This window comes from Myxocyprinus asiaticus, chromosome 45 (assembly GCF_019703515.2).
Source record: "Myxocyprinus asiaticus isolate MX2 ecotype Aquarium Trade chromosome 45, UBuf_Myxa_2, whole genome shotgun sequence".
In the NCBI taxonomy this organism is placed as follows: domain Eukaryota; kingdom Metazoa; phylum Chordata; class Actinopteri; order Cypriniformes; family Catostomidae; genus Myxocyprinus; species Myxocyprinus asiaticus.
In genome coordinates this window covers 20,985,452-20,999,478 of record NC_059388.1, presented here as the reverse complement: position 1 = coordinate 20,999,478, position 14,027 = coordinate 20,985,452, and the positions used below count along the sequence as shown (strand labels likewise).

The window sequence follows — 14,027 nt, the reverse complement described above, 5'->3', positions numbered from 1 at the left end:
ATGGGGTGCGTGGTAAGTTGTGCGTGGATCGCGGAGAGTAGCATGAGCCTCCCTGTCCTGTGATTCTACGTGGTGTCACATGATAAGATGCGCAGATTGACTGTCTCAGAAGCGGAGGCAACTGGGACTTGTCCTCCACTACCCGCATTGAGGTGAGTAACCGCGCCACCACGAGGTCCTACTAAGTAGTGGGAATTGGGCATTCCAAATTGGGAGAAAAGGGCATCAAATAAAAAAAAAAAAAAAAAAAAAAAATAAAAAAAAAAGATTATCCTTAATCATTATATTGCTTGGAAACCATAAACATGACAGTTTATACTTACTGGGCTATAACAGACTTCTTTTAGTTCGCCAATAAATTATGACAAAATGCGTGCACTGATATTTTTGTTCTGCTAAGGTGTTCGTTTGGTGATATTTCTCCTGTTTGCGCACATGCCTGAAATTCTTGACCTTAGAGACATTTTAAAACGCAGTCATAAATATTGCATGGTCACATCAAAGAGCATTTATTTTATATAAACACCTTTACTAGCGTTCTGGTGGCTTTTTTAATGTCCGCAAGCCTGTTTATGTTTTGACATCAAAATAAACAAAAAACATGACAATTTCAAAATTTCATGTTAATATATATATTTTTTGCATTGTATGGTTAGAATTATTAGCTTCATTTTGATAGTTATCTGCATTTTGTTGTGCAACATGAATACACAGCCTTATTCATGAAACACAAGCAAAACGATTTTGTGTAAATTGTATGCATAACAATTGGTAAGTAAATTGCATGATTAAATTGGACAATTTAAGTACATATGGATTTACGAACAATATGCACAAATTTATTCTGCTCGTGTTTCATGAATAAGGAACAATGTCTGTAGAAAAGACTGCCTTCTGCACATTTTCTGTCCATGTTTACTTGGTGTCAGATAGAACCAAGTCTATTTGATATTTATACCAAATATATTTGATATTAACCAAGGCTGTTATGATATTTGAGATCCGAATTGTACAGCTTTGCTCTTTGCTGACGGGTTCAGGTTAAGGCTTGAATAAAATGTCAAACTGTAGCCTTTTCCCCTCGTTGGAGTTCTTTCTCTTCAGACTGACAGTATTGGTATTTGATGATATTTTTTGAGTTACGGGCTGTTCCAAATATCCAAATAGTAAGTATTAACCTAGACTGTCTTTGTTTAGGCTCCCTTAGAGTTCATGTTAGGAGAATCATCTGCCTTTTCCACTCAAACTGAATTATACTGGCTAGACTGGCTACTTTCAATAAAAGCACTTATTGCCCTAGGTGGACATGCATGCTCAAAAGTCCACCTCAAAGACCATAAAAATTACCCCCAGGGAAAAATATAAAAGAGAAAAGTGGGCAGATGTAAAAAGGCCGATCATGTATTATCCAGACTGCAGCACTGTCTTGAATTGACCTCAGGTAATGATGATTGCATGCTGTACAATTTGTAACAAGAAAAACAAAAATACATCAAGCTCAGTGCTATACATCAAATCACGAGGATGTTTTCGATGTCAGAGCAATCACCAGAACATTCTATGAAAGGAATCTGATGATTTCTGCATGCTGCCAAAACAGCAACACACTGCCCCCCAGTGGCTGGTTTTGCTTTGACGGTTACCCATAATGCAATTACCTAAAGGCAGTTTACATTTCCAATATGGTTCCCTTTAAAGGTGTAAATTGCAAATGAGTCATCACATCTGACTAAGGACTTGTTCAGAACCTGCTGCAATTTAAATATCAGCTGTAGGAATGAAAGTAATTTAGTGAATCTAGTTCCGATTCATTTTCAATATAAGGATTCTGGGGACTGATTCACAAAGCATTCTTACAAATAAAATTCTTCCTACTTTTTAAAAAAATGTTTAATAATTTGTATTAATAAGACTATTCTTATCTTTTTTTTCTTTTCTTTTTTTTTTAGAATTTACCTATGCTACTGTACAAACTTCCTTTTCAAAGAACTTAAGATTTTTCTGAATCAAGCCCTTGATTTCTTTATTTCTTGTAGAAACTGAGGTAGAACGAATAGTAAGAGTTTGGGACATTGTCGTCAAAAGCTTGTTGGTAAGTGATGAGAATTTTACACCAACACATCAACAGAACAGTACTACGAAATCAGAAAAAAAAAAAAAGTTATTATGTCATTAACATTTATTGCATTTAGCAACTTTGCGGTCTCATTTTCTTTATTATTTCTCTCTAAACCCTTACATCGGATTAAGTTTGTCTCCGAGGAATGTTATGTGAACCATGTCCACGAAACGGCATATATACCAAGAAAAGGCACATGTACATAGTTTCAAATTGTGGGGAAAGTTATTTTTACTCTAAAAAGTTGATTCTCATGCACAGCGGACAGAAAATAAAATGTGCACCGATGATCACGACAACAGAACCAGAAATTTAAGTTGGCTCTGATGCATATATTGCACGTTACGGTTGGACTTCGCCAACCACCTCATGATACGATATGTATTATGATGCATATGTTGCAATTCATAATATCATAATTGACAGAGTATGTCCGCAAGAGAGAGGCTTCTTCATTATTGAGCTGTTGGACATGATATGAATCCACAAATAAATGACTACAAATAAAAATACCAGAATCAAAAGTAACGATACAATATTGTGAGAAAAAAAATTACGCAATATATGGCTGTATCAGCACAGCCATATTGCATATTTTATTATAATGTTCGATGAAAGAAAGCAAATGTTTCAGAACCATTACCTAAACCAAACAACACGGAAATTTTTTTTTCTTATGGAACCAGTTCTGCACAAGAACTTTAATCAGCTGTCTTAAACAACACTTGTACAGCACTTGATCAGCCTACAACATTATTAAACTCTGCACAGCTTGTCGAGAAAAACACTCAGGTTCCAGTAACTGTCTGTACGTACCTGTGATGGAGATACCTCCAAGCCCCATACTGTGATGATGCCGTTGTTGTGGCGGCAAATTTAAGTCCAAAAAGCTGCTGTGTTGTGTAGCAGAAGAAGGGGCGGCGCCGTGACCAGTGATGCGATTCAAGTGCGGTAGGTTACTGCGCATGGACATGCCCATCCAACGGGGTCGAGAGCTCTGCGTCTGGCCAGGAAAGCTAAAGGAGTTGTAGACGGCACGATGTGGGAGCTGGGAGAAGCCCCGCGAGGGCAGGCTGGAGTTTGGGGTGAAGTGCGAGGATGCAGGAGGCTGAGGTGGGCTTTTCATGGAGGAGCCGCTGTGGAGTGAGCCCAGTAACGGCCCATGGGGGAAGCCTGATGCTGATGTTACAGTGGTTGTGGGTAAGGAGGCTTTGTCTTCTACAGAGAGTTCATTCTCTATGAGGTCAGCCAACGCCTTACGGGTGATGTCAAAAGGGTCAAATCCAAGGTCATCGTCCTGTTGCTTGGTCGACGAGCCAAAGCCAAAGGCCGCTTGCCAGTCCGTGGAGGACGACACTGGTATGGTATCTGTTGGAATGACAATTTGAAGTGCATTTCACATTTTTGTCATCTTTTGGGATCACTTTGATAAGCTCTGAAATTTGACTTGAAAAATTTTATAACATTGGATCATCTCATATTGATGTTCTGCACATGGCCACTAGAGGGCGCTGCTAGCTCACGCATCACTGACTGAAGCGATCAATGCAGTATGCAGACTGTTTCAAAACACAGCGTTTTGAGGTTTAGTAACCGTGCAATACCATATCAAGATTTCAATCTTAGTTCAACCCTTAATGCTGCCTTGATGGATAAATCAGTGCCTTAGATGTCAAAGTCTGCAGGTTGCAAAGGGTTTCAGGTGATTTTCCCTCTACATGTACTGCAAGTGCCGCTTTTCCAAATATCAGGCTGTTTTTCTTTTTTTAAATGACAACGTTCTGTGGCTATTATCATTTCTGGATTGCGCATTTCAATTCACAGAGTTTTTACAGATTGCGTGGTCCCCCAAAAACTCAATTTTTATCATGTCCGTAACGCAAGTTCATTTCCCGATCTAAATGGGAAAAAAAAAACATGTCTAGACTTGTCTAACATTTTAACAGCAGTGGCTCCATCCGAGTGAAGGTTGAATGACACCCGTTTGGGTGAAAAGTGCTAACAAGAATGCACAGATTATCAAGAATTAGGGTGGGTCTAATTTTTAGGCCCCCCCCCCCCCAAAAAAAAAAAATCACATCCCTAAACAGTTTTTAATAATAATTTTTTTTTAAATTATACAAAGATCAGAATCTTAAACCAAAAATGTGGACCCTCAAATTTTGAGTCTAAGCCGGGCTTGTTACCTGAGGTGAAGAGGCTCTGTGGTTCTGGGGCTGTGGGCCAGTCTGAGTTGCTGTGAAGAGAACTAGGAAAACCGGGCAGGCTGCTGAGGATCGGGTTAGGGTGCCTGAAGTTGCTGTTGTCTGAAAAGAGTGACTGTGACATGGCTGCTGCTCCGACAAAAGGCGACCGTGCTGTCAGCCCTGCTACACAAATGGGCACCACTAGTGGTGGCTTAGTCAGGCCAGGAGGGGGAAATGGTGAGTCATTGCAGGAGATCTGAGAGGTTTAGTAAGGAAAGAATGAGGATCTAAAAAAAAGATGCCCTTATGCCGAGACAATCATTGTTCTAATTGAGAAAAGTGTTTTTTAGTTCACATTTTAGGAGTTCATGATGTAATTTCTGTTCTACTAGTGTCTGCAAAAATAATGTGAAAATAGCGAAAAGAACATTCACTAATATATTCATGAACTTACTTGTTGTGATGTTTCTCCGTTACCTATACTGATGCCGGCCGAAAGTTTGTTACTAAGGCTGCAAGAAAAGAGTGAAAACGTGAGAATCACTGCAAACTTTAACAGCCTAGGATGACTGTTCTAAATATTCTCTCCTTCTAGAGTATTCAGCGTTTATACTATTGCCATGTAACTATTCACCACACTTTATAGAGAAAGGGGAAATTTATAGTAATGCCTTTAATAACACTCTAACCATGATACTCAAAAATCTTTAAGGATAAAGCGATATTTTGCTCATGTACACAAACTTGTTAAAAAGCTCCGATACCAAAAACCAATTTCGTGCAGCATACATACAATGAACGCATGTTGAAAAACGCTTGATTCATTGTAATGAATTGGTTTGTACAGAAAAAACAAACAGACTTACCAATGCTACTTTGAGTATAACACACAGGTGAGTGCAGACAATATGCTTGCGTCTCTCTTCAAATCATTAGTACTACTTTACTGTACTTAAACATTATGGCATTACTAAAAAACTGTATCGGTATCAGCAAGTGCCAAAAAATAAGTATCAGTACTCAGTGCCTCCCTAGGTATGAGTACAGAAGTTGACAGACTGGCTACCTGACAGGGTCACAGTTTGGCGTGAAGGGGGTCAGGTCAGTGATAGGGCCTAGACCCAACTCTGTGTCTGGTCCGTCTGAAGTCATGTTTTCAGAGTCTGAGCCGCCATCTGGTGGTGGGGTCTTATGGTGGTCTAGAAGCCCATTGGGTGTCTTCTCTGTGATTTGTAATGAAGGCCATGAGTCTTTGTTGTTACTGTTGGAACTGTGGATATGGGAGATGTAGACGGGACAATAGAGACAAAAACATACGTTTACTGAGAGAAGAGCAACAACGCTTATAGTGATGCTTTAGTGCCCTAGCAAGCACCACTAATAATTGCCAATCTATTTTGAGAAGGTAAATGACTAGATTGCACAAGCAATATATTGACTGGAAGAGCTGTAAAATGAAACACAATTTGTTCTAAAACCCTCCGACTGGCTGAGAACATTTCAAATAATAATAATAATAATAATAATAATAATAATTAGACTAAAATTAATGATGTTTTAACCTGAGTGACTCCAGCCAGGTCTCCTAAGCAACCAAATTGGCCCGGTTGCTAGGGAGGATAGAGTCACATAGGGTAACCTCCTTGTGGTCGCTATAATGTGGTTTGTTCTCGGTGGGGCGCGTGGTGAGTTGAGCACGGATGCCGCGGTGGATGGCGTGAAGCCTCCACACGCGCTATGTCTCCGTGGCAACGCGCTCAACAAGCCACGTGATAAGATGCGTGGGTTGATGGTCTCAGATGCGGAGGCAGAATCACTACGCGACCACGAGGACTTAAAAAGCGCACTGGGAATTGGGCATTCCAAATTGGGTGAAAAAAATAAATAAAAATCAACAAAAAATAAAACAATTATGTTTTAACCATTTTGCAGGTTTTTGTTCAGGGACATATCATAGGCACTGCTCATTTTACACATTGATAAAAATATATTTAATTTGTCAGCTGCTGTGAAAGGTGATTTTTAATTATAAACCTCTGTGATGAGCCAGATTTGCTCTTCGTCTTCTCCCCTGTCCCTGTTGAGTTCTGTAGGAAGTTGGGGTTTGTTTTGTAGAGCTCTTGTAAAAGTTTCTGCTCATATTCCTGGTGTTTCCCTGCCTGCGATGCCAGATGTAAAGTTTAGATTCAAGTTTGTAGATAAAACAATAGAGGTTAAAAAGCAGGAGGTTGCAGTGTTACCTGCATTTCCTCTTTAGTGAAACTAGCTGCTTCGTCTCCCAGCTCATGAAGATACATGCAGTCTGGTTTGGGGCACTGCATGCTTTTTAGAAAATAACTGCAGTATTTTGTTGTACCTAAAGAAGCCTATAGGACAAAGTTGGGCACATTTTTAAGCAAATAAACTGGATATTGGATAGTGCACAAACACTGACTAACTAACTTTTAAATTAATTATGTGCACATAATTTTTGTCACAGTTTACCTTAAGTGTTCTGCTGTCTACTACAACATTGTTAACACACTGTATCGCTCTAAGGGCGTCTTCTGATCGAATGTAAGTGACGTAGGCACTGGCGCTAGGACCCTGGAGACAAAAAAGATGAAAGGAGTTTTACAGTTATGCAATGTGTCACATATAAAAATAGAGCAATTTAAAGAAGCTTTGCAAAACAACCAGGAGACACAGATAAAACTAAATCAGCAAAACAAATCAGAAGTTAGGGTACTTCCACTGTAGTAAGGAAAAAATTTCCTGTTGCACTGTCCTTGCAAAATAATCCTTGAGAAATAAGCTCTTAATGAAGGTTCAATCTTTTTATATTTGCTTGTTCATGGGTGATCTAGGAAGAGATGAGGTCAATAAAGAAAGCGATGCTCACCTGTGAGCCAGCATATGAAGTGCTGTTATTGATGACCACTTTATGGATCTTCCCAAACTTCCCAAAGTATTCTGGCCTTTTTAAGATCTACAATAAGAAACCAATTATATATATTTAAAAAGATGCTGATGGTACCAGCGGACCTGGTTCCACCAAACTCTTAGTCTCACATTTAAAGGGAGTCCCTTATCAAACCTAGGTTAGGAACTAAATATAGACAATCAAAACTGCAGCAAATAATCTCATTAAAATATTTTAACTACAAAATTTTTAGCACTAATTCCCATGTAATGTTTGTTGGAGGAGTTGGGTATTTATATCAGGGTTGTTGCAGAGTTTTTTTAAATCAAATTTAAGACCTTTTTTAAGACCTGAACAAATAAAATTAACAAAACAAACCCACACAATCTCAAAATAAATCATGTATCACAGACTCTTCCTTAAACAGCAGGGACACACATTCAACATGGCCTTAACAATGCTTATCAGTAAAACAGGGTAGCTATATCAAAGTCTTTCTAGCAAATCAGTCCAATGTCAGCCATCTTTGGAATGCTCTCGGAACTATTTCTAGTCATGTCAGTGCAGCTCCTATCTACTTGAATGGGGAAAGACCGAAATCTCAAAAATTGTTGGTCAAGATTAGGATCAAAGAATATTTTAAATCAGCAATAAAATTTGACAATACTGGTATCATAAATTGTGATTCTTTACCTCATATTACACTTCAAAAACTTGTATAGCTAATGCGCATGCACATTACTGAGTAGAATAATAGGCGATGTCTGTATCTAAAAGGTGATTGGCTCTTTCAACTGTTAGGCGGGACTTCCTTTCTACATCCGTTGACCATTGGGAGCTCAGAGCTCCTTGGTTGGGCATTCCAGTTTCTTCCATTCATTTAAATAGAAGTGGCCCATCTGCTAAATAGTCTCTGGCTACAGTGCATCCGGAAAGTATTCACAGTGCTTCACTTTTTCCACATTTTGTTATGTTACAGCCTTATTCCAAAATGGATTAAATTCATTATTTTCCTCAAAATTCTACAAACAATACCCCATAATGACAATGTGAAAGAAGTTTGTTTGAAATCTTTGCAAACTTATTACAAAAAAAAACACATTTACATAAGTATTCATAGCCTTTGCCATGACACTCAAAATTGAGCTCAGGTGCATCCTGTTTCCACTGATCATCCTTGAGATGTTTCTACAACTTGACTGGAGTCCACCTGTGGTAAATTCAGTTGACTGGACATGATTTGGAAAGGCACACACTTGTCTATATAAGGTCCCACAGTTAACAGTGCATGTCAGAGAACAAACCAAGCCATGAAGTCCGAGGAACTGTCTGTAGACCTCCGAGACAGGATTGTATCGAGGCACAGATCTGGGGAAGGGTACAGAAAAATGTCTGCAGCATTGAAGGTCCCAATGAGCACAGTGGCCTCCATCATCCGTAAATGGAAGAAGTTTGGAACCACCAGGACTCTTCCTAGAGCTGGCCGCCCAGCCAAACTGAGCGATCGGGGGAGAAGGGCCTTAGTCAGGGAGGTGACCAAGAACTCGATGGTCACTCTGACAGAGCTCCAGCGTTTCTCTGTGGAGAGAGGTGAACCTTCCAGAAGAACAACCATCTCTGCAGCACTCCACCAATCAGGCCTGTATGGTAGAGTGGCCAGACGGAAGCCACTCCTCCGTAAAAGGCACATGACAGCCCGCATGGAGTTTGCCAAAAGGCACCTGAAGGACTCACAGACCATGAGAAACAAAGCTTGAACTCTTTGGCCTGAATGGCAAGCGTCATGTCTGGAGGAAACCAGGCACTGCTCGTCACCTGGCCAATACCATCCCTACAGTGAAGCATGGTGGTGGCAGCATCATGCTGTGGGGATGTTTTTCAGCAGCAGGAACTGGGAGACTAGTCAGGATCGAGGGAAAGATGAATACAGCAATGTACAGAGACAACCTTGATGAAAACCTGCTCCAGAGCGCTCTGGACCTCAGACTGGGGCGAAGGTTCATCTTCCAACGGGACAACGACCCTAAGCACACAGCCAAGATAACAAAGGAGTGGCTCCAGGACAACTCTGTGAATGTCCTTGAGTGGCCCAGCCAGAGCCCAGACTTGAACCCGATTGAACATCTCTGGAGAGATCTGAAAATGGCTGAGCACCGATGCTCCCCATCCAACCTGATGGAGCTTGAGAGGTCCTGCAAAGAAGAATGGGAGAAACTGCCCAAAAATAGGTGTGCCAAGCTTGTAGCATCATACTCAAAGACTTGAGGCTGTAATTGGTGCCAAAGGTGCTTCAACAAAGTATTGAGCAAAGGCTGTGAATACTTATGTACATGTGATTTTTGTTTTTGTTTTTTATTTTTAATAAATTTGCAAAGATTTCAAACAAACTTCTTTCACGTTGTCATTATGGGGTATTGTTTGTAGAATTTTGAGGAAAATAATGAATTTAATCAATTTTGGAATAAGGCTGTAACATAACAAAATGTGGAAAAAGTGAAGCGCTGTGAATACTTTCTGGATGCACTGTATCTGCAAGTTCTAATCCTCAAGACATGTTTTCCATACTTTAAATTGGTTTATTTATCATTATATAAATAAAAACAAATCAGAGGTTGACCAATATTGAATTTCGCTGATACGATAATGTGTTGAAAGAAAGAATAGTTTTTAAAATTGGTAGCCTATATTAAATGTTCTTAGTCTTTCCTTACTGTGATGAGGAGGGCCAGACAGGCTACAAGAGTGCAAAATGAATTAAATTGCAGATGCAGTTTATGGTACAACCAAAATCCAATAAAAAAAATTAATAAAATAATAAATAAAGATTTGATTCACAGCGCGAAACTTTGAACTTTAAAGGCTGAAATACACCGGGGACTCTTATTTTTAAATGTGCTTCACTGCTTCCAGCTGCTCATTCAAACAGATAATGGAAATAAAATGTATAGTTGAAAATTTTGTAGATTATTTTGCAATAATCTACAACGTATTACAAAATAAACAATTAAAAGTAAACATCATATTTCATCAACACTATATAATCAACAAATGATCATTAGTGATCGCTCGTCATAAATTTCCGATATGTCCTAATGATTGCAAACTGATCTGCAACGGCAGGAAACACTCACAAGCCCCTGCATGCTTGAAGAAATTACAACAGTTCCATGTTTTCACTTTGAAGGATGTAGCGCATGCATTTATTCAATTATATCTTATTCTTTTGAAGTTTGATAATCACATTAGGTCATATCAAGATTCCTGTCTTTCCGCCCCCAAATTTAAGACCTCTTTAAATGATAATTAAGACTTATGTTGTATCATTTAAGATATTTAAGACTTTTTATGACCTTAAATTTTGGAAAACTGAATTTAAGACATTTTAAGACTTTTTAAGGATCTGCGGGAACCCTGTATATGATAAATTAAACTGTTATGCAAGTAACCCATTTTACATCCATTATAAAATGAGGCTTTGGAGAAAGTTATATAAAAAAAATACAAAATAAAAAAAAAGATTTACATGAATGACAGACTGTACAGAACTGATGACCTAAACACCATCAAAAGGATGTCCACAATGTTCAGCCAAATCAACAGTACAAAAAAAATTAATGAAATGAAGTGTGGCACACATGTAGGTTTCTGGTGGGTGACTGACAGTTCATTGGCAGAGGGGGTTTGCCTTGACAGCATGGTGCTTTTTAGATTCTGGTCACTCTTGAACTGTGAAAGCAGCCCGGATATTTCTTGGTGGTCTTTGTTTTTGTGTGAAGCAGCTTCGTTCAACTCTGTTTTTTCATGCCTTCATTAATCAGTCAGAAAAAAAACTGAGGCACAAAACAACAGTATGAGATGTGGATGAAGCTAGGCTATATAGCTAAATATATTGACATTTTTCAGGCTTTTGGCTTGACTTTGATCTACTATATTTCTGTATTTGCTCAGAAATTGCTTAAAACGGTGTTTAAGAAACAATGGCCAAATAAGAAAAATCATCATGACATTCACAACATTGCTTTATTTTATATAGCCAACACAAATCATTGTGAGTACAGAATATATCACCCAGCCCTAGATGGAGAAAGAAAAAAATAAGAGACTGAAAAGTGAAAGGACAATCAGTACAAAAAAGAAATTCAGACAGACAATCCCATCAAGCAAAGTCTGTCCACTGCAAGCATTGAATTAGACCCCCTGAAATTATGGATTTTCTCAAAGCACAAGGTTATTTGTCAAAAAGCATTTCACGTGCCTCTGGGCGAAGTGGTTTTTCCTCATCTCATTCAAACTGTCAAGGAATCAGAAGGCATTTTTTTTATTCTCTTTCTTTTTCCCACTGAATAAGCTGTTCTCTGCTGTGAGCTATTCAGGGTACATGACGTCAGCTGTGATGGCAAATAGAGAAAGGACGTCCGGGGGGGGGGGGGGGTGGGGGTGCTGCTTTCGTGGACTGCTACTGCAGGCTAAGTGAAGCTGGTGGGCAGGCAGCTTTCTCCCATTTCACAAGAAACCATTTTATCTCATTTTTAAATTACCTTTTGATGATGCATGGCATAAAATCAAATCTACACATCAAATACTGTAATTTCTTCAAGCGGTTTCTTGCAAACACTCTGGAGTCGGATGAAAGTAAGCCTCTTAATCATGCCAAAGTTATGCAATAATAATAAAGGGAAATTCTAGATTATTACATTTTGGCAGGGTTTTGTGAGCTGTTGCCAAGGTATTGCAAAGGTGTTCTAAATGGTTTTTAGCATGTTGCTATGTGGTTGCTAGGGTGTTGTGGATGGTTGTTTACTGGACCAAGTCAAAACAGCCCATCCCAGAGTCTATATGAGATTCCAGCCCCTAGATAAAGCTCGAGTCCCTCCTACAATGCAATCAAATTTATCACCTGTTTTATCATCCAGCAGGTGAAAATCATAAATTCTATAGCTTAGAAAAATATTAATCGCAGCCAGTGTTGGGTGTATCTGATTACAAAGTAATTAGTTACTGTAATCTAGTGTTACGCATTACATTTTAAAATCTTGTAATCAGATTACCGTTCCTGACTTTAATCAAACAGTGTTTTAGAAAGTAACTTAAAAGTACATTAGTAATGTGAAACTAATCTGATTACATTTTTAGAGAAGTAATTGGTAATTCATATCAGATGACTTATTTTGAGTAATTTACCCAACACTGATCACAGCTCTCCTCAAGTTGGATGATTTGAGGAATCATTCAAATCAGTAACACCATGCAAGATGACATACCCAACAAAGTTCAATATTTAGGGTTAAAGGTTTGTTTAAATCCCTAATCCTCAGTATTAGCAACTGCGATAGAGATGCCTTAGCAAGTACCACTAATTAACTATTTTCTCATTAATTTCTAATAAAAAAATGTACTACCTGATACTAAATGTAAAGTGGAAATGAGTTCACACTTTCACATGTTCACACACACCAGCAACCAGTCATCAGGCGGGTCTTCTTAGAAAAATGTGAACTCAAACAGTCTCTTATGTTCTTTTCACTCACTCAGGAAAGTCTTGCTCAGCAACGAGGCCAAACACTACTTAACCTTCATATTTCAACAGTTAACAAATAGATAAGACCTTTATGAGACACAGAAGGAGAGAGAATATGCTTCCAACTATGAATCAAACAGTATTCTTGTCACACCTTGTTTGGAGTGGAACATTTATAAAGCATGCTCCAACAATAGGTACAGTGTTTGATTTATGAATTTTGGTCTACTGCTAAAGACAAACAAGATGAACACCAAGCCTAGGTGCTATGTATTTTTTTTAAATTTGGGCAATATATGGTGCACTGGAAACATAAGGGATGCTCAATATTTTTAAAGCATCGAGAACACCAGTTAGAACTGGCTACAGAGGATTGGAAAGCATGTGACTTTTGTATGCAAGTTTATTGAATCACCTCAGGGTCGGCGAGTCTCTGTGAAAGGCCCACCACAAACACAAGGTTTCTCTGGACGACACGCACACTAGAGAGGTGTTTGCGGTTTTCTGTGATCTTCTGTTTCCGCTCACTCTGCTTCTGCTTCTTCTCGTTCTTTATCCTCTGAAGTTCCTCTTGAGAAAGAGGTTTGTAGACCGCAGGGTCTTCTGGATATGGCTGCAATCAATACAAGTTGTTAAATTCTTATATTCTAGAAATCAGATTTCAAGTGTTAGAAATAACCTTACAGTCATACTACAGAACTATATGCAAGACTGTTCTAAAGCCAGGACTAAAGTTGGGTGATATAATCAAGTTAATAATCATAGTAAGGTTTTGGTCAATATACATAATAAAAAAAAATGGTTGTATGGAAAATGTATAAGTCTTTTTGCCTTAATTTCATATGCAATAAAACAATTATTTTTTTTTTTAATAAAAAACTATTTTATTTGCTTGGCATCATATTTTTTAATAGATTAGTATTTACTTAATCCTAATAATTCACTCAATCCAATCACTTCTCTGTCCATGGAACACCTATTCCCCTACCATGCATAAGTGTTTTGCACAAAATAGAAACAATACTTTCGACTACTATATTTTTTCAACTGTTCATCGCCCAGCCCTAGCCAAGACCATTTCTATTACTTATGAGATGGCACATGCATACTTGATCACAACAAGATTCTCTCAAATAATTTACTGGAATAATTATTAATTAAGTCCGACACATATATGATGCTGTATACCAGCGCCTTTATGTGAAAAGCAATAACAGCATCATAAAGGTTTGCAAATTAATGCTAAGGAGCTGTAGTAAACTGGACACTAGAGGGACTTATTGTAGTGATTAACTGGGAGTG

At 38.5% G+C, this 14,027-nt stretch overlaps 1 protein-coding gene across 2 annotated transcripts in view; it reads right to left on the bottom strand.

Annotated features, from left to right (window-relative positions):
- cnot4b (CCR4-NOT transcription complex, subunit 4b) overlaps window positions 1–14,027 on the bottom strand; it is a 53,014-nt gene that overhangs the window by 14,044 nt on the left and 24,943 nt on the right. For both annotated transcript variants that reach the window (XM_051688030.1, XM_051688031.1), the window contains exons 3-11: window positions 13,141–13,338; window positions 7,187–7,273; window positions 6,790–6,891; window positions 6,546–6,671; window positions 6,340–6,464; window positions 5,372–5,575; window positions 4,760–4,817; window positions 4,306–4,561; window positions 2,936–3,487 (exon numbers count right to left, since the gene is read on the bottom strand). In XM_051688030.1, the coding sequence (XP_051543990.1) occupies window positions 2,936–3,487; window positions 4,306–4,561; window positions 4,760–4,817; window positions 5,372–5,575; window positions 6,340–6,464; window positions 6,546–6,671; window positions 6,790–6,891; window positions 7,187–7,273; window positions 13,141–13,338 (1,708 nt within the window). The remainder of the gene's footprint in view (window positions 1–2,935; window positions 3,488–4,305; window positions 4,562–4,759; window positions 4,818–5,371; window positions 5,576–6,339; window positions 6,465–6,545; window positions 6,672–6,789; window positions 6,892–7,186; window positions 7,274–13,140; window positions 13,339–14,027) is intronic.